This window comes from Crotalus tigris, unplaced genomic scaffold (genome assembly GCF_016545835.1).
Source record: "Crotalus tigris isolate CLP2741 ecotype Arizona unplaced genomic scaffold, ASM1654583v1 scf7180000017903.3850313, whole genome shotgun sequence".
NCBI classification, from domain to species: Eukaryota; Metazoa; Chordata; class Lepidosauria; order Squamata; family Viperidae; genus Crotalus; species Crotalus tigris.
Genome location: NW_024096713.1, coordinates 915,844 through 935,004, shown reverse-complemented (window position 1 = coordinate 935,004; position 19,161 = coordinate 915,844). Strand labels below are relative to the sequence as shown.

General features: G+C 41.4%; 1 protein-coding gene across 9 annotated transcripts in view; it reads left to right on the top strand.

Annotated features, from left to right (window-relative positions):
* Window positions 1-19,161, top strand: part of ASB3 (ankyrin repeat and SOCS box containing 3) — a 79,555-nt gene that overhangs the window by 31,226 nt on the left and 29,168 nt on the right. For all 9 annotated transcript variants that reach the window (XR_005556831.1, XR_005556832.1, XR_005556833.1 and 6 more), the window contains one exon: window positions 6,724-6,882. Coding sequence is in view for 6 of the 9 variants with exons in the window: in XM_039344315.1 (XP_039200249.1) it covers window positions 6,724-6,882 (159 nt within the window). In the remaining 3 variants the exon portion in view is untranslated. The remainder of the gene's footprint in view (window positions 1-6,723; window positions 6,883-19,161) is intronic.

The following is a 19,161-nucleotide window of genomic DNA, read 5'->3' as shown; positions in this document are numbered from 1 at the left end:
GGGAACCCCTTAAAACCTTGAATGGGAGAGCTTGGACCCCAAGTCCTGTCTAGCATGCCTGCAACCATTTTCTCTTAATAAAGGATTCCTGTTGGAAGAGCTATTCCAAGAGTTCTGTCTTCTTAAGATGCAAAGTGGGGTGGGTCCTTACATTAGACAGGACTTGCAAAATTAATCCACCTGGAAGGTAGACCCTTGCCGGGGGATTTTGCAAAAATTTACCATGTCAGACAACGAAGCAAGAGAGGGAGAAAACTCCCTGGAAAGAGAGCCGCTGACCCAGTTGGAACCTTGCCAGATGTTGGGATCCGAGAGGCCAGATTTCTCAGAAGAAGAAGTGGTGGAGACACAGGACCACAAGCCTCGCTGGTCGATGGGCGTTGGAAAGAAAAGCGAGTGGGGAAAGGAATCAAGAAAAGTGACCCTGAGACGGGGGACCAAGCAACCAGAATGGAAGCAGGAGATGGAGAAATCCCTGCACGCAAGTGAAGAGGGAGGAAGCTGTATGCCGTACTCAGACTGGATCCTAGAGAAAGCTATTGACCTGATGAAGAGAACTCTCAGCTCCCTAGGAGAGGAGATTCCTGAGCCCTACGCCCGCCCCAGTTCCTGGAGCCACAAAGGGAGAGACACCGAGGGGGACGTGGAACCTGCAACCCCAGGGACATTTACTGATCCAGGAGCTCCCACCCCCTACCGGACCACAGATGGAATCTGGACGGAAGACACTACCACCCACAATGGAGGCACCGATCCATTCCAAGACGTCCACCGTTGGAGGTGAAATTCAAAGGGGAGCCAACACGCTTGGGGTTTTTCCTAACCCAAGTCCTCAGCTACATGGAGGAATATGGGCAGGACATCCCCAGCGACAAAGCCCGCATCCGGATCGTGCAATCTGCCCTGGATGGACCAGCTGCAGATTGGGTGGTGAACCTGCATGACTCCAATGCCCCAGAACTCAGTAACTTCAACCGTTTCATGTCCTCGTTGAGAAGACGATTTGAAGACCCCCTGGCTGATCGCAAAGCCCGTGAAAGAATAACAACGATGAGGCAGGGCAAACGCCCAGTGGCTGAGTATACACAAGAATTCCGAGCCATTGCCAGCAAACTGAATTGGCCAGAAGACATCCTCCTTGGCCGTTTCAAAGACGGACTAAACTATGATCTATATGATGCTTGCCTGCCCCGAGGAGACCCACATCGACTTGAGGAATGGTACGTCTTGGCAGAGGAAGCAGAGATCGACATATTGAAGAGGCATCGCCGAGGAAAACAATGGAGCCGCCCCCCGCCTGAGCTGACACACCAACCGGTGAAATCATCGGATACAGCCAAGAAGCAGATGGGGTGTTTCAAGTGCGGAAGAGAAGGGCATCGAGCTGTAGAATGCCGCTCAAAGGCCCCCCAGCACAACCCAGACAGATCCCCAATCAACAAACCCAGAGGGTATTCAGCTAAGCCAAAAGAAACAGCCATGAAGAATGATGGAAATTGCAGAAACCCCCACCTCTGCTCACCAAGGGGAAAGAACTCCAGCCTACACCACAGGGACGGTGGATGCCTCAGATGACAGCTCGGAAGGCGAACCCCTGGTAAGTGGACGCATCACACCCATCTTCAAAACAGTGACTATATTAATCCCCCCCATGCCCGAAGCTGTGAAGGTGAAAGCCTTAATAGACTCTGGCTGCACCCGCTGCCTCATTAGCCCAACACTAGTGGGGAATCTGGGCATCCCATCCAGGAGACTGGAACAACCAATCTCATTTGGCCAGCTAGATGGATCCATAGCAGGGGGGGGCCAGCTACCCTAGCCACTCTGCCAATACACCTCTCCCTGGGCAACCATGAAGAGGACTTAACGTTTGTGGTGACCCCAGGTATGGAATGCCCAATGATTCTAGGGATGGAATGGTTGAAAAAAATGGAACCCTGGGTAAATTGGAGGACGACAGAAATCAAATTCCCGAAGGGGGACCCTATGGACTTAAAACCCCAAGAGAGGCTACCAGAATCAAGAATAGAAAAAGCATCCATAGGAGAGGAAAAAAGATTAACAGAAATACCAGAGGAATATAGGGACCTTGCTGAAGTCTTCAGTGAGGAGAGGCGAATGAGCTTCCCCCCCACCGACCCACAGACTGTACCATTGAATTCAAGCCTGGGGCAAAACTCCCGAAGCCCAGATTATACTCCATGAGCCCAAAGGAGAAGGAGGAAATGGAAAGATTTATAAAAAAAAACCTGGAGAGAGGTTTCATTGAGCCAGCTAAGCCTAAAGTGGCTGCCCCGGTCCTTTTTAGAGAGAAGAAGGATGGCTCTTTACGTTTATGCGTGGATTATAGGGCCCTGAATACAATCAGTGAAAGCAACCTATACCCGCTGCCCCTCATGAAAGACATGCTGTCACACCTATCGAAAGGGAAAGGGAAAAATTTTTTCTAAACTAGACTTAAGGGAAGCTTACTATCGCGTGAGAATCAAGGAAGGGGACGAATGGAAGACTGCATTTAACTGCCCCATGGGGTGCTATCAATTCAAAGTCTTGCCATTTGGATTACAAGGGGGCCCTGCAGTCTTTATGCAATTAATCAATGACGTTCTAAGGGAGCACCTGTTTAAGGGGGTCCTTGTTTACTTGGACGACATTCTTATCTTTACCGAAACAAAAGAAGAACACGTCAAACTTGTCAGAGCGGTTTTAAAGAAGCTGCGAGCCTGCTCACCTATATGCCAAACTCTCAAAATGCGAATTCCACCAGGAAAGGATAGACTACCTAGGCTATCGCATATCCCCACAGGGCATTGAAATGGACCCAGAGAAGGTCAGAGCAGTATTAGAATGGGCACCACCCCGCACAAGAAAGCAACTACAAAGTTTCCTGGGCTTTGCAAATTTTTACCGCCAATTCATCCCCTCATTTGCACAGATAGCCTTGCCCCTCACCAACTTACTAAAAACGAAGGGAACATCCTCAGTAAAACCTCGCCAGCCACTAACATGGACAATGGAGTGCCACGCAGCGTTTGAGAGACTAAAGAGACTTTTTTCTGCCGAACCAGTACTAAGGCACCCAGACATGGACAAGCCCTTCATAATACAGGCAGATGCAAGTGATGTGGCAGTGGGGGCTGTGCTATTACAAGAAAATGATGATGCAGTATTGCAACCCTGTGCATATACATCCAAGAAACTCACGGAAACAGAAAAGCGCTGGCCCGTATGGGAGAAGGAGGCTTATGGGATACGTTGGGCATTACTCACATGGCGACAGTTCCTGGAAGGCAACAAAATCCCCTTCCAGGTGTGGACTGATAACAAAAATTTGGAAGCCCTGAAAACTTCCAGGAAACTCAATCCCAAACAAGCCCGCTGGTCCCAGCATTTTCACCAATTCCAATTTAAGCTCAAACATTTACCAGGAAGAAAGAACTTCCTGGCAGATGAACTATCTCGCATGCCCCAATATAACAGCGCACGAACCACAGACTCTAGACCAATAATGGCAGAGTCACAACTGCCAGCACCAGTAACCACAAGAACCCAAGCCAAATTAAAACCACAACTGGACAGCCAAACTGGAATTGAATTCAGAAAAAGTTTGGAAACAGATGATTGGTTCCAGAAAAACAAAAATGTGTGCACAATGAAAGACGGGTTGCCTTGGATAGGGAAAAAGTTATATATACCAACAACTCAAAGAGTAACTTTCATGCACCTTTGCCATGACACAAAATCAGCAGGGCATTTTGGATTTGTAAAAACTTTACATTTAATTAAACGGCAATTTTGGTGGCCATACATGAAAAAGGACATTGAAAGTTATATAGCCAGTTGTCCAAAATGTGCCACGGCAAAGAGGTTGCAAGGGAAAGTGCCAGGACTATTGCAAACAGTGGCAAGTCCCTCAGCCCCATGGAGAGAAATAGCCATGGATTTTATAGTGGAATTGCCAGAAAGCAATGGGAATACTGTTGTCTGGACGGTCACGGACTTGTTTTCCAAACAGGTGCACTTTATCCCTTGCCAAAAGTTTCCCACTGCAAAAGCCTTAGCAAAACTTTTCATCCAGCACATTTACAGATTGCATGGGGAACCCCAACGCATCATCTCTGACAGGGGGGTGCAATTTACGTCTGGATTTTGGAAGGAATTTTTATCCCTCTTAGGAACCACTCAGGGACTGACATCTAGCCACCACCCTCAAGGAAATGGGGGGTCTGAAAAAATGAACTCAGTACTTAAGCAATATTTAAGATGTTTTCTTAGTTTCCAGCAGACCGAGTGGGCGGACTTACTCCCTTTTGCAGAAGTTGCCTACAATAATGCAGTCCACTCCAGCACAGGTTACACTCCTTTTCAAATAGCCACCGGTCAAAGTTTCAACCCCATGCCAGAATTAACCCCAAACGAACCAACGATCCCCTCGCTGAAAGAATGGATGGAACAATTACAAAACACCTGGCCAATAGTCAGAAAAGCACTAGATGAAGCTAGGCAGGCTTACAAAACACAAGCCGATAAAAAAAGGGTTGAGCCTACACCATTCATTATAGGAGAGATGGTGTACTTATCTACAAAATACCTAAAGTCCCTACAGCCCTGTAAAAAACTTGGACCAAAATAAATAGGACCTTTTCCAATTAAAAGAATCATAAATCCAGTAACAGTAGAATTAGAGTTACCCAAAAATCTCAGGCAAATACACCCAATTTTTCATTGCAGCTTGCTGAAAAGAGAGCATCAGTCACCTCTACGGCCAAAAATCCCCCCCCCACCACCTCCAATCATGGTGGAGGGGGAACAACACTTCGAAATAAAAGAGATCCTTGACTCTAGGAGATATCATGGAACAACTCAGTACCTAGTTGCCTGGAAACACCTCCCTGCCTCACAAAATGAGTGGGTCCATAAACGTCATGTCAGAGCCCCGAAGCTATTGAAGAAGTTTCACACAGAGTATCCTAACAAGCCTGACTAAATTTTATACTTGTGTTTTCTTTCAGGTGGATCTCTCTTATTTTTAAGAGGGGCCGGATGTCAGAATCCAATCATATTTCATCTTTAATTATCAAATATAGAAACTCCCAATTCTGCCTTCTTTGGATTCTGCCATAAGAGGGAGAGAAGGGGGAGAACAAAGGGGCTTTATGGCCCTCACTTCCTTCAGTAGACTTCAAAGAGCTGAATGCTGAATGTGTGTTTATTGTAACCTATTGTAACCTCAAAGCGTTAACACCAGAGAACATTAGCATTAACAAAGAAGAGTATTTGCCTTTCATGTAGTTATCTGAAGTCTCCATCCAGACGGAAGAAAGAAGAAACGGGGTGGAATTGTGATACTTGAAACTATCACTGGGAAGGGGGGTTGATTGGGTGGGACTACTGGGGAACCCCTTAAAACCTTGAATGGGAGAGCTTGGACCCCAAGTCCTGTCTAGCATGCCTGCAACCATTTTCTCTTAATAAAGGATTCCTGTTGGAAGAACTATTCCAAGAGTTCTGTCTTCTTAAGATGCAAAGTGGGGTGGGTCCTTACAGTGCTATTGCTAAGTGCTATTGGTACATGCAAATCAAGCCTTTATCCTATTAGTAAAATGATTTCTTCTCAGGCTCTTTTAAAAAACCAAAGTATATTACTTGAATTATTTTCTTCATTAGAGAATTTTTAGCATAATGACTTTTGCTAAATTTAAATTTAATAAATATTGAATAGGAGTAGACAAACTTGTGTATTCTGGAAGCCACACTTTATTCCTTCGTTGGGGATGCAAAATTGTGGTTGATGATTATTATGGCACTACAGTGGAGGAGCAAATTATTAAAAGGAGCACCTTTTACTTATTTATTTGAGGAACTGTTTAGAAGGTATTTAAATGCCCACAAGTGATAAAGAAAGAATTAACTTTGGGGGCCATAATGGAATCTTAGAGACATCTATTGATATTGGATATCAAAGTCCAATATTTCATTATATTTCAGTACTATTTCTAGCTATAAAATAGTAATTGTAACAAGCGGACAAGTACCCTCAAATGTTTTGGATCTTATGTAGAAAAGATATTACAGAAAGGAAACAGCTAAAATGCAATACTGTGTCTTAAATTGGCATTGTGGTGGTGTAGTGGTTAGAATGCAATAGTGCAGGCTACTTCTGCTGTCTGCTGGCTGCCAGCAGTTCGGCAGTTCTATACTCACCAGCTCAAGGTTGACTCAGCCTTCCATCCTTCTGAGTGGGTGAAATGAGGACCCAGATTTTGGGGGGCAACATGATGACTCTGTAAACTGCTTAGAGAGGACTGTAAAGCATTGTGAAGCAATATAACTCTAAGTGCTATTACTATTGTAAGGGATTGCCTTCTAGTAAAGGGCTGTCTTTACTTTCTCAAGAAAAAGCAGGCAGGAGGTAGATCAGCCAAAAAAAAATTCTCCTTTTTTGCATATTTAGATTAGCAATAGAAAGCTGCCTTGTGGTAGTTCAGAGTGATTGACCAAGAGTTAGAATTTCTTCCTAGGAACAACAGCAAATTATGATTGTTTTAGATGAAGATGTGAACTGGAACCTTTTATGTGAGAAACACAAGCTTTGCCACCATATTGTGATTCTGTTTATTTATGTAGATAACTGCAGCTAGGGAGGGGTGGAAAATGGCACTTTTAAATGCTTCTCTTTGTGTATTATTTTTTTTACTCATTTTACTATGTTATGCTTTGCAGCACCATCTGCTAACTACATAAGATCCAAAACATTTGAGGGTACTTGTCCACTACATCTTTCCACAAGTAGAGGAAACCTGGAATGTACTGCTACTCTTCTAGAATCTGGTGCTGATCCTAATGAGCTCACTCATGATGCCACCACACCCTTATTTCTCGGTGAGTATACTGTTACCAAACATTTAAGAGATTACACAGAGAAAAAAAATCCTCAAATGTAGACATTTCAAATTTCTTCTTTTCATAACTGATCATCATCACTTTAATTCTTCTAGTTGTGTAGTTTGGTATAAACCAAAAGAAATATAAAAATAACAAAAATGCCATCATTACTTTATATTAATATAAAGTTTCAGTTAGTCATAGTTCTCGAATATACTGCATATATAGCTGTTATTGGATTATTTCCTTTATCATTGTGCAGGATATACAAATCCAACTATGGCAAATGCAAGAACAGAAAGGCACCCAAAAAAGAGAAGCCACCTTCTGGTTGGTGATTCAGTTATAAGGGATGTAAATTTAGGAAAGGACACAGAGGTTTTGAAAAAGGTCAGGTGTCTTCCAGGTGCTACTGCCAGTAGGGACAAGAAGCGTATTTGTAAAATAAGAATGCCAGCAAGGACTGTGATGTGGAGGCTGTTGTACATCTTGGCACGAATGATCTTTCCCAAAAAGATGTACTCACTGTGCAGAATGACTTCCAGAGCCTGGGGCAGGAACTTAGCAGAATAGGCTATAGGCTTATTTTTTCAGAGGTTTTACCAGTGTATAAGGACCAAAATGGAAAAGGCCAGCGTATAGCACCATTCAATATGTGGCTAAAGGAGTGGAGTAAAGGGGAAGGTTTAGGATATATTAATCACGATGTCAGCAGCTGGTCCAATGAAAAAATGTACAAAAGAGATGGTTTGCATCCATCAAAAAAAGGGACTGAGTTACTTGGCTATAAATTCATAGTTTTTCTGGAGGAATATTTAAACTAAACAGCGGGGACAATGAGCTAACTGATACAGAACATCCCTGTCCCCGGCAATCTAAAAATTATAGGGCTAACAGTGCATGTAACATAGACGTGTGTGTGGACATGAACATCAACCTTGCTGTCAAGCAAAATCAAGCTTTTAATAGCGAGTGCCACACAAAGTGCACTAACCAAATAGGTGGTAAGACATTAGGGGAACTCAGGAACCACACAGGTTATGTAGGAAGTAAACACAGGGTCGGTCATAAAGGACTCAAATGTCTACACACCAATGCACAGAGTATGAACAGCAAACAGGGCTAACTGGAAATTCAGGTTAATGAGGGCAGATATGATATTGTTGCCATTACTGAAACGTGGTGGGGTGAAACCCACAAATGGAACACACAGCTAGAGGGATTTAAATTATTTAAAAGAAACAGACCAAATAAAAGAATAGGTGGAGTTGCTCTCTATATAAGAAATAACTACATCTCTACAAAAATAGAGCACAACAATGATGAAAACTGTCCTAAATGCATATGGTTCAATATAAAAGGGGGGGGGGAAACGACATTGCCATAGGTGTATACTATAGGCCACCCAACCAAACACAGGAAATAGATGAACTTTTTGTTAGTCAGCTAACTAAGATATGTAGGAAGCACATCACAATAGTAGCGGGGGACTTTAACTACCCTGACATCAACTGGGAGACAAACTCTGCACCAAGTGGAAGATCAAACAGATTCCTGACAAACCTAGCAGAGAACTTTGTCTCCCAAAAAGTAGAGAAGGGAACTAGGGGATTAGCCATTTTGGATCTAATTCTCACTAACAGAGATGAAATGATAGAAGGTGTTGAAGCCATAGGAACCTTGGGAGGAAGTGATCATGCAATATCGGAATTCAACATTATGGAAGCACAAGCAATAGAACACAGTCAAACTAGAGTCTTCGACTTCAAGAGAACTAATTTCAATAAAGTTAGAGAGGGTTTGGGAAGGATTCCATGGATGAGAATCCTCAAGGGGAAAACAACTCAAGAGACTTGGAAAATTTTGAAAAGTGAGATAATAAAGGCCCAGTCTAGCACAATACCATAAAGAAGAAAAATAACAGCTCTCAAAAGAAACCAGCATGGCTGCATAAAGAACTTTCTGATCAATTGAAAGATAAAACGGACAAGTATAGAAAGTGGAAAGAGGGACACATAACTAAGTCAGAATATCAGCAAATAGCCCGAGCCTGCAAAGATGAAGTGAGGAAAGCTAAGGCTCAAAATGAACTAAGGCTTGCGATCAAAGTCAAAAATAACAAAAAAAGCTTCTTTCAACATGTAAAAAACAAGAAATAAGTGAAGGAAACGATTGATCCATTAGTGGGTGAAAGTGGCAAGAAGGTGACAAGCAACAGGGAGAAAGCAGAACTATTTTACTTGTTTTTCATATCTGTCTTTACACAAAGGGAAAAAACAGACCAACCTATCAAAAATAGTGCCATAAAAAACGAAATAGAAATACAAGTTAAGATAGGCAAGAAAATGGTAAGTGAGCACCTGTCCAGCCTAGACAAGTTCAAATCACCAGGACCAAGATGGATTACACCCCAAGGTTCCCAAGGAACTGGCAGATGTGATCTCAGAACCACTGAACTATATTTTTCAAAGATCCTGGAGCACTGGGGAACTGCCAGAGGACTGGAAAAGAGCTGATGTAGTTTCCATCTTCAAAAAAGGAAAAAAAAAGGACCCAGGAAATTACAGACCTATCAACCTGACCTCAATACCTGGGAAGATTCTGGAAAAGATAATCAAACAACGAATCAGCGAACACATACAGGCAAACCAAGTCATTACTAAAAGCCAACACGGGTTTGTAAAAAAGAGATCATGCCAGACAAATCTTATTGCATTCTTTGACCAAGTGACAAAATTAGTGGACCAGAGGAATGCTATGGATATAATTTACTTGGACTTCAGTAAGGCATTTGACAAAGTAGATCACAACTTACTACATGATAAGATAGAAAAATGCGGGTTAGACAGCATCACCACCAGATGGATCCGTAGCTGGCTGACCAACCGTATTCAGCATGTGGTCCTCAATGGAACCATATCTACATGGAGGGAAGTGTGTAGTGGGGTACCCCAGGGCTCTATTCTGGGCCCAGTGCTCTTCAACATCTTCATCAACGATCTGGACGAGGGGATAGATGGGGAACTCATCAAATTTGCAAATGACACCAAGCTGGCAGGAATAGCCAACACTCCAGAAGACAGGCTTAAGATACAGGAGGATCTGGACAGACTTGAACACTGGGCGCTATCTAACAAAATGAAATTCAATGGTGAAAAAAGTAAGGTTCTACATTTAGGCAAGAAAAACCAAATGCACAAGTACAGCATAGGTGGCACCATGCTCAATAGTAGTAACTGTGAGAGGGACCTCGGAGTCCTAGTAGACAATCACTTAAATATGAGCCAGCAGTGTGCTGCAGCTGCCAAAAAAGGCCAACACAGTGCTAGGCTGCATTAACAGAGGGATAGAATCAAGATCACGTGAAGTATTAATACCACTCTTCAATGCCTTGGTAAGGCCACACTTGGAATACTGCATCCAGTTTTGGTCACACGATGTAAAAAAGATGTTGAGACTCTAGAAAGAGTACAGAGAAGAGCAACAAAGATGATTAGGGGACTGGAGACTAAAACATATAAGGAACGGTTGCTGAAATTGGGTATGTCTAGTTTAACGAAGAGAAGGATGAGGGGGGACATGATAGCAGTGTTCCAATACCTCAGGGGCTGCCACAAAGAAGAGGGAGTCAAGCTATTTTCCAAAGCACCTGAAGGCAGGACAAGAAGCAATGGATGGAAACTAACCAAAGAGAGAAGCAACCTAGAACTAAGAAACTTCCTGATAGTTAGAACAATTAACCAGTGGAACAACCTGCCTCCAGAAGCGGTGAATGCTCCAACACTGGAAGTTTTTAAGAAGAAACTGGACAGCCATTTGTCTGAAACGGTATAGGGTTACCTGCCTGAGCAGCGGGTTGGACTTGATGACCTCCAAGGTCCCTTCCAACTTTACTATTATTATTATGGATCATCGCACAGTCTGGATTTGGCATTTTGTCTACCTATCGAGTCCTTACCAAGGACCTGGGATAGGCAGATGTGGATGTTTGATATTATTACAGATATCGTCGCAAGATGGAAGCAGTTCCTAGTAAGGCCGCCTTTTGCAATTGACTAATGGCAAATTTGTCAATGCCAATGGTGTTCAAGTGGTGCTCCAGTTTATTACTATTATTATTATTATTATGGATCATCGCACAGTCAGCCAGATGTTCAGACTGGATTTGGCATTTTGTCTACCTATCGAGTCCTTACCAAGGACCTGGGATAGGCAGATGTGGATGTTTGATGGTATTCCAGATATCGTCACAGATGGAAGCAGTTCCTAGTAAGGCTGCCTTTTGCAATTGACTAATAGCGAATTTGTCAATGCCAATGGTGTTCAACTGGTGCTCCAGTTGTTTTGGGATTGCACCCAAGGAGCCTATTACTATTGGTACTACCCTTACTTGCTTTTGCCACAGTCTTTCTATTTCTATTTGTAGGTCTTTGTATTTTGTTATCTTCTCCAGTTCTTTCTCTTCTATTCTGCTGTCTCCAGGCACTGCCACGTCCACTATCCAGACTTTTTTGTCTTTCTTATCGACAATTGTTAAGTCTGGGGTGTTATGTTGCAGGTGCTTGTCTGTTTGAATTCTGAAGTCCCAGAGCAGTTTAATTTTATTATTTTCTATGACTTTCTCTATTTTATGATCCCACCAGTTTTTGCTTACAGGCAAATGATATTTTTTGCAGATCTTCCAATGCACCATTGTTGTACTTTGTCATGCCGCTGCTTGTAATCAGTTTGTGCAATCTTCTTGCAACAGCTTACCAAGTGGTCCACTGTTTCTTCAGCTTCTTTGCATAGGCGGCACTTACTGTCTGTTGCTGTTTTCTCAATTTTGACTTTGTATGCATTTGTCCTTAAGGCTTGGTCTTGTGCCGCCAGAATTAGTCCCTCGGTCTCTTTCTTCAATTTTCCTGCTCTTAGCCATTGCCAGGTTTTATTATTATCTGCTTTCCCAGCTATTTTTTTCATGTATTGGCCATGTAGTGCTTGTCTTCCCATGCCTCTATTCTGTTCTTCATTTGGTCTTTCTTGTAGGCCAGTTTGGTCTCTCCAGTAGTTAGTAAGCCTTCCTGATATACTAATTTCAGTGCATCTTCATCATTGATCTTCAGATATTCTTCCAAAGCCATTTTTTCTTCTTCAACCATCTGATGTACTTGTAGCATTCCACGCCAACCTATTTGCCTTGGTAGATAAAGTCTATCAATGTCACTTCGTGGATGAAGGGCATGATTCATTGTCATTATTTTTCTGGTCTGCCTATCCATTGCTTTTAGTTCTGCTTGAGTCCAGTCCACTATTCCAGCTGGGTACCTAATGACTGGGATTGCCCAGGTGTTGATTGCCTTTATGGTATTTCCTCCATTGAGTTTGGACCTTAAGATCTTCTTCACTCTCTTGATGTATTCACCTCTAATCTTTTTCTTGACTTCAGTGTGCTTGATGTTGTCAGCTTGAAGGATACCCAAGTATTTGTAGTACTCTTCCTCATCCAGACTCTTAATGTTATTTTCGTGGGGCATCTTGATTCTTTCAGTTTTCACTATTTTTCCTTGTTTGATAGTAAGTGTGGCACATTTGTCCAAGCCAAACTCCATTACAATATCTTGGCTATATATACGGACAGTGTTGAGCAGCGATTCTATTTCAGATGATGTTTTTCCATACAGCTTCAGATCATCCATGTAAAGGAGATGGGATAGTTTGGCAGATGTTTTTGATGTTTGATAGCCATGTCCTGAGTTATTCAGTATTGTTGACAGAGGAAACAGTGCAATAACAAATAGTAATGGTGATAATGAATCTCCTTGAAATATTCCTCTCTTGATATTAACCTCTCCCAGCTTCTCACTATTGATCTGCAACTGTGTCTTCCATTGTGCCATCGATCTTTGCACAAATTTTCTGATGTTTCTACTGACTCCTGTTCTTTCTAGGCACTTTATTATCCAATCATGTGGCAGAGAGTCAAATGCCTTTTTGTAGTCAATCCATGCCACATTCAGGTTGGTCTTACTTCTCTTGCAGTTTTCCAAGATCATTTTGTCTATTAGGAGTTGATCTTTTGTTCCTCTGCTATTGGGGCGGTTTCCTTTCTGCTCAGGCGGAAAGAGATTGTTTTCAACTAGATGCTGTTGCACTGCATCAGCTACTACACCAGTTAGTAATTTGAAAGTTGTTGGTAAGCAGGTAATTGGCCTGTAGTTACCTGGTGTTGCCCCTTTTGCTGGATTTTTCATTATTAGGTAGGTTTTCCCAGTTGTTAGCCACTTTTCAATTTCTCCTCCCTGTAGTATATTGTTGAACTGCTTGGCAATGAGTGGGTGTATAACAGTTAGATGTTTCAACAAAAACCCATGCAGTTCATCTTCACCTGGTGCTGACCAATTTTTGATTTTCCTTGCTCTTTTTTCTACCATTTTTGTTGTTATTACTAGTTCTTTCATTTCAACTTCTGTTTTATTTGCATCCACCTCTTTTAACCAAGCCGCATCCTTGTTGTATTTCTTTGGGTTATCCCATATCTGCTTCCAGAACTGCACTGTTTCTTCCTTGTCAGGTAATGACTGATTCCTTGCAGTTTCTCCATTGATGGATTGGTAGAAATGTTTCTGATTGGATTGAAATTGGAGGTTCTGCCTATAGTTTGCAATTCGAGCTTTATATCTACTGATTTTCCTGGCTATAGCTGTTATTTGTTGCTTTATTATTTCCAGTGCTTTCTTGATCTTCCTTGTTTCTAAGTGGTATTTCTTGATTAGGTATTCTTTGGTCGTCTTGTTCTTCAGCTTCTTTTCTTTCATCTGTTCTAGCTTGCTTGCATGTGATCTTAACTTGCTGATCTTATTTTCTAGTCTAACCTTCCATTTTTGTAGTGCACTGTTTGTTTGTTTTTCTTTTTTGTTGATTTTACATCCCAGGTATTCTGTTATAACTGCAGCTGTGCTGTACATTAATTGGTTTGTTTCTTGCAGTGAATTGGTTCTTATACTTGCTATTGCAGTATTTGCATCTTTTAATGCTTGTGCTAGCTGTTTCTTTGGAACAAGCTTCAATGCAGGTAGCCTTATTCTGTTGTTTTTGTGCTGTTCTAGATGCTCAGTTATTCTTTGTTTCAATTCTTTTATTTCTTTTATTTCTTTAGTTAGAGGGTTTTGTTCTTCCTGAGGTAGAGGTGCCTGGTTTCCAAATGAGAACAGTTGTATATCTCTGCTGGATTCCTTATTAAAAACTGCCTCCTTACAACATCAATTACCAGTTCCTTGTACAAATGGGCAAAATTTTATTGGTCATTTAGTTTTTTAGCTGCTTTGAAAGGGAAGAAAAAGTGTTTCATTTAAGCTCTTAGGCCCATACACCAAGGTTTACTCCCAAAGACTGTATTGGAAAGGTAAGGTTGTGAAACATTTGGAGGATTATTCAATAACTGAACAATGGTCACAGGACTAATGGAAATGACAATCTTTTAAATAGGGAGGAACCAATTGCTATGAATGAGCCGGTAGGTGTCAGTGTTATCCAAGGAGCAGCAAAATGTTGAATTGATTTTAAACATCTTAGACTTCAGTGTACTCTTATAAATTGCAGCACTTGTTTCAAAAATTCAATGATGCTTTGACTAAGGAAGAAATCCTTTACTGGAACTCAGAATTGTGTAATTGGTCTCTGGATAGGTTGCAAAAATATCAGGACATCAGTAATGAATAGAGGTGTAGTGGTGTTGAGAGTGATTATGTGCTCTCAAAGGAATAGAATTTGTCTCAGTGCAGCTTGGATTGGTGTCTGTCTTTGAATATGTTTGCATTATGTCTTAATGTTTTATTGTTATCACTCTGATCTTTGGCTAAACAATTAGATTTATTGCAGAGGAAATAAAACAATCAGTTTGGAGGTTGCCAGGAATGAAAAAAGCCTCATTAGCCACACTAGCTTCAGAATTAATAATTCTTTACTTTCAATGCTTGTCAAGCTGAATTCTAGCCCATAGGCTAGAATTAACCTGCTAGAACTATATTTCTGTATTGTGAACAATTGTTTCTTAAGTAATTAGAGATTTTCTGCTGGTTGCAATGATCTGCTATAGATTAGAATGTTCTTTATACAGGACTTTTCAATTTATCCCCAATATCAACATTGCTAGCTGATTAGTGTAGAGTAATATTGCTGTACATCAGTAGGCATAATAGAATTCTTTTTCTTGTTTTACCTCAAAGTTACAGTAAAGCAAACACATATTCATTCCCCAATTTAGAAATCAGAACGCTGATCAATGCAATGTAGCTGTGGTGATGATCTAATTTATAAAATACGATGGATATATATATATGTGTGTGTGTGTGTGTGTGTGTGTGTGTGTTCTGAGGTTTTCGCGGGTGTTTGTATGTAGGTCTTTGGTTATTCGGGTTTTCTCCCGCGTAAAATTGGAAGTGTCTTGGCGACGTTTCGACGAAGTCTCATTCGTCATCTTCAGGCTGGTGCTTTCGGCTTCGTGCTTCTAGGAGCAATGTGTGGTTGTAGCTGTTTCCTCCTTTTAACTGCCAGTGGGGGTATGAACTGATTGGATGAGAGCTTGGCTGTGTTCTGATTGGGTGGAGGTGTGTTCTGATTGGTTAGGAGCTTGGCTGTGCTCTGACAAGAAAATGGCAAAGCCCTCCTCCCTTACATAAAAGGCACCACAGACAGAATCAGTAAGATCCTCCACAAACACAACATCAAAACAGCATTCTGCACAAACAGAAAAATATCCACCATCCTTAGAAACCCCAAAGATAAAATTGAATTAGAAAATCAAGGAGTATACGAAATCCCATGCACCACTTGTCCCACCACATACATCGGACAAACCAACAGAAGAATAAGTGCACGCATTGAAGAACATAAAAACTCAGTCAAAAAAGAGGAACCAACTTCTTCCCTGGTCCAACACCTTAAAATCACAGGACATGAAATTGACTTTAAAAAGACCAGAACTATCGCCAAAACGGAACATTTTAATAACAGAATAATCAGAGAAGCCATCGAGATAGAAAAAGGCCCACACAGCATGAACAAACGAGATGATACCTCCCGCCTACCAGCCATTTGGAAACCTGCCCTTATTGACAAATGACTCCCTAACACAAAAAATGACACCAGACCCACACTCACAAAAACCACACAGGATGTCACCACCACACATCCATGCAAAAAGCAAACCCAAAGCCACACCGATTATGAGGCACAACCACAAACCAGAAGCCAGACCACAGCTACATCATTAGCCACTTTAAACCCCTCCAATCCTTACATGAAGCAAACTGACACCCACCATGAAGATGAGGCACGACCACGAACGCGAAGCCAAAAAATAGCAATGCAGCTCACCATTTTAAACCCCCGGCAACTCAGACTAACCTGAGCACAACAAAGCCCCCACCCAAACAGAACACTCTCCCAGCCAATCAGAGCACAGCCAACCCCCCAGCCAATCAGAGCACAGCCAACCCCCCCAGCCAATCAGAGCACAGCCAAGCTCCTAACCAATCAGAACACACCTCCATCCAATCAGAACACAGCCAAGCTCTCATCCAATCAGTTGATACCCCCACTGGCAGTTAAAAGGAGGAAACAGCTACAACCACACATTGCTCCTAGAAGCACGAAGCCGAAAGCACCAGCCTGAAGATGACGAATGAGACTTCGTCGAAACGTCGCCAAGACACTTCCAATTTTACGCGGGAGAAAACCCGAATAACCAAAGACCTACATACAAACACCCGCGAAAACCTCAGAAAACATACATACGTACATACATACATACATACATACATACATACATACATACATACATACATATATATATAAAAAAATAAACTCCCAAAGGTTCATTTTATACTTCATGTAGATACTAGTCAGTCTTGAATTATGTAAAACATGCCTGGGTTTCAAATTATTTATTAAAAGGAAGTTTGATGTTTTGATATCTTTTTTTTTGTTTCAAATGATAAAAAAGAGCATTGTGTTTGTTTGAAAAGAGAAACCTCTTTTTCAAAATTCCATTCAGAGCAAAGCAATTCAAGAGTTCTCTGAAATCAGCCTGAAAACCATAGGCTCTCAATTGAACTTGGCTACTTCTAGAAATCCTGTCCAACCTCTCTTTACTGTGGTAGCTTTAGTTGTTACTTGGTTTCAGCCACAATAAAATCTATTTTCAAAGAGTTCCTGACTTTGCATTTTCTTCATGTGTGAGGATTTTGGATTTTGGAGTTAATACATCTGTGGGAGAGTTAAATCTGCATGGAGAATTAAAAGTGATCAAGGCAAATTCTTGGCTTAATGTGAAATAGAAACTGCCTTGGCAGTGCAATAATCAGGCAAAAACCTGGAAAGAAATAATATATTCTCAGTTCTTCCTTTGTTCAACTTTTTAAGATCATACAAGTTTTTTTAAAAATGCTGTTCTTAACAATGCCTTTTAAAGTTTTCCACCTTTTCAGGATAGTAATGAACCTCCACAATTTATAAATTAACTTATTGATTAGAAGCATTTACCACTGTTGGACCTTATATCTTCAATCCCTACTCACCATTTTTTCACTGTAATTTTCCTTGCTGCATGTTTTTCATAGTATTAATAATAATAATAGTAAAGTTGGAAGGGAACTTGGAGGTCATCTAGTCCAACCCACTGCTCAGGCAGGAAACCCTATACCATTTCGGACAAATGGCTGTCCAGTCTCTTCTTAAAAACTTCCAGTGTTGGAGCATTCACCGCTTCTGGAGGCAGGTTGTTCCACTGGTTAATTGTTCTAACTGTCAGGAAGTTTCTCCTTAGTTCTAGGTTGCTTCTCTCCTTGCTTAGTTTCCATGCATTGCTTCTTGTCCTGGCTTCAGGCACCTTGGAAAATAGCTTGACTCCCTCTTCTTTGTGGTAGCCCCTGATATATTGGAACACTGCTATCATGTCCCCCCTCGTCCTTCTCGTCATTCAACTAGACATACCCAATTCCAGCAACCGTTCCTTATATGTTTTAGCCTCCAGTCCCCTAATCATCTTTATTGCTCTTCTCTGTACTCTTTCTAGAGTCTCAACATCTGTTTTACATCGTGGTGACCAAAACTGGATGCAGTATTCCAAGTGTGGCCTTACCAAGGCATTGTAAAGTGGTATTAACACTTCACGTGATCTTGATTCTATGTCTCTGTTAATGCAGCCCAGCACTCTGTTGGCTTTTTTGGCAGCTGCAGCACACTGCTGGCTTATATTTAAATGACTGTCCACTAGGACTTCAAGGTCCCTCTCACAGTTACTACTATTGAGCAAGGTACCCCCTATACTATACCTGTGTGTTTGGTTTTTCTTACCTAAATGTAGGTAAGAATTGAATTTCATTTTGTTAGTGTTCAAGTCTGTCCAGATGTTCAAGTCTGTCCAGATCCTTCTGTATCTTAAGCCTGTCTTCTGGAGTGTTGGCTATTCCTGCCAGCTTGGTGTCGTCTGCAAATTTGATGAGTTCCCCATCTATCCCCTCATCCAAATCGTTGATGAAGATATTGAAGAGCACTGGGCCCAGAACAGAGCCCTGGGGCACCCCACTACACACTTCCCTGCATGTAGATGTGGTTCCATTGAGGACCAGACGCTGAGTATGGCCGGTCAGCCATCTACGGATCCATCTGGTGGTGATGCTGTCTACCCCACATTTTTCTATCTTGCCAAGTAGTAGGTTGTGATCTACTTTATCAAATGCCTTACTGAAGTCCAAGTAAATTATATCCACAGCATTCCTCTGATCCACTAAGATCCATCTTTCTTTTCCTAGAGTTATGAATTTATATTGCAGTAGACATATATACATTAGATATATAATGTAAACCACTCAGAGTCACCTTGCAGTAAGATGGATAGCTAGCTAAATAAATAAATAAATAAATAAATAAATAAATAAATAAATATCCTACATGTGCTACTTGTGTATATCATTTTCTCTCTTTTTTCCCATTCTGTATCTCCTGTCTCAATTCTGATCTGGAGGATCATCCATCTTGGTAAAATTTCCTGTATTGGAGAGAATAGAATAAAAAGAACCTTTCCAGTTATAAAATTTCTACTAGTGAATTGAATATTGGGTGCAATCCACAGAACCTACTTGGCTTTTAAGTGCATATAGTATTTTCATCATTTTTTAAAAAAAGGTTTCACTTCCATTTTGTAGGAAAGAATAGCACAGATAATATAAGCATTCAAGATTTTTTTCATTTTAGAAAAGTATTCTCTGAATATGTTTTTGGTCTGTTTACACA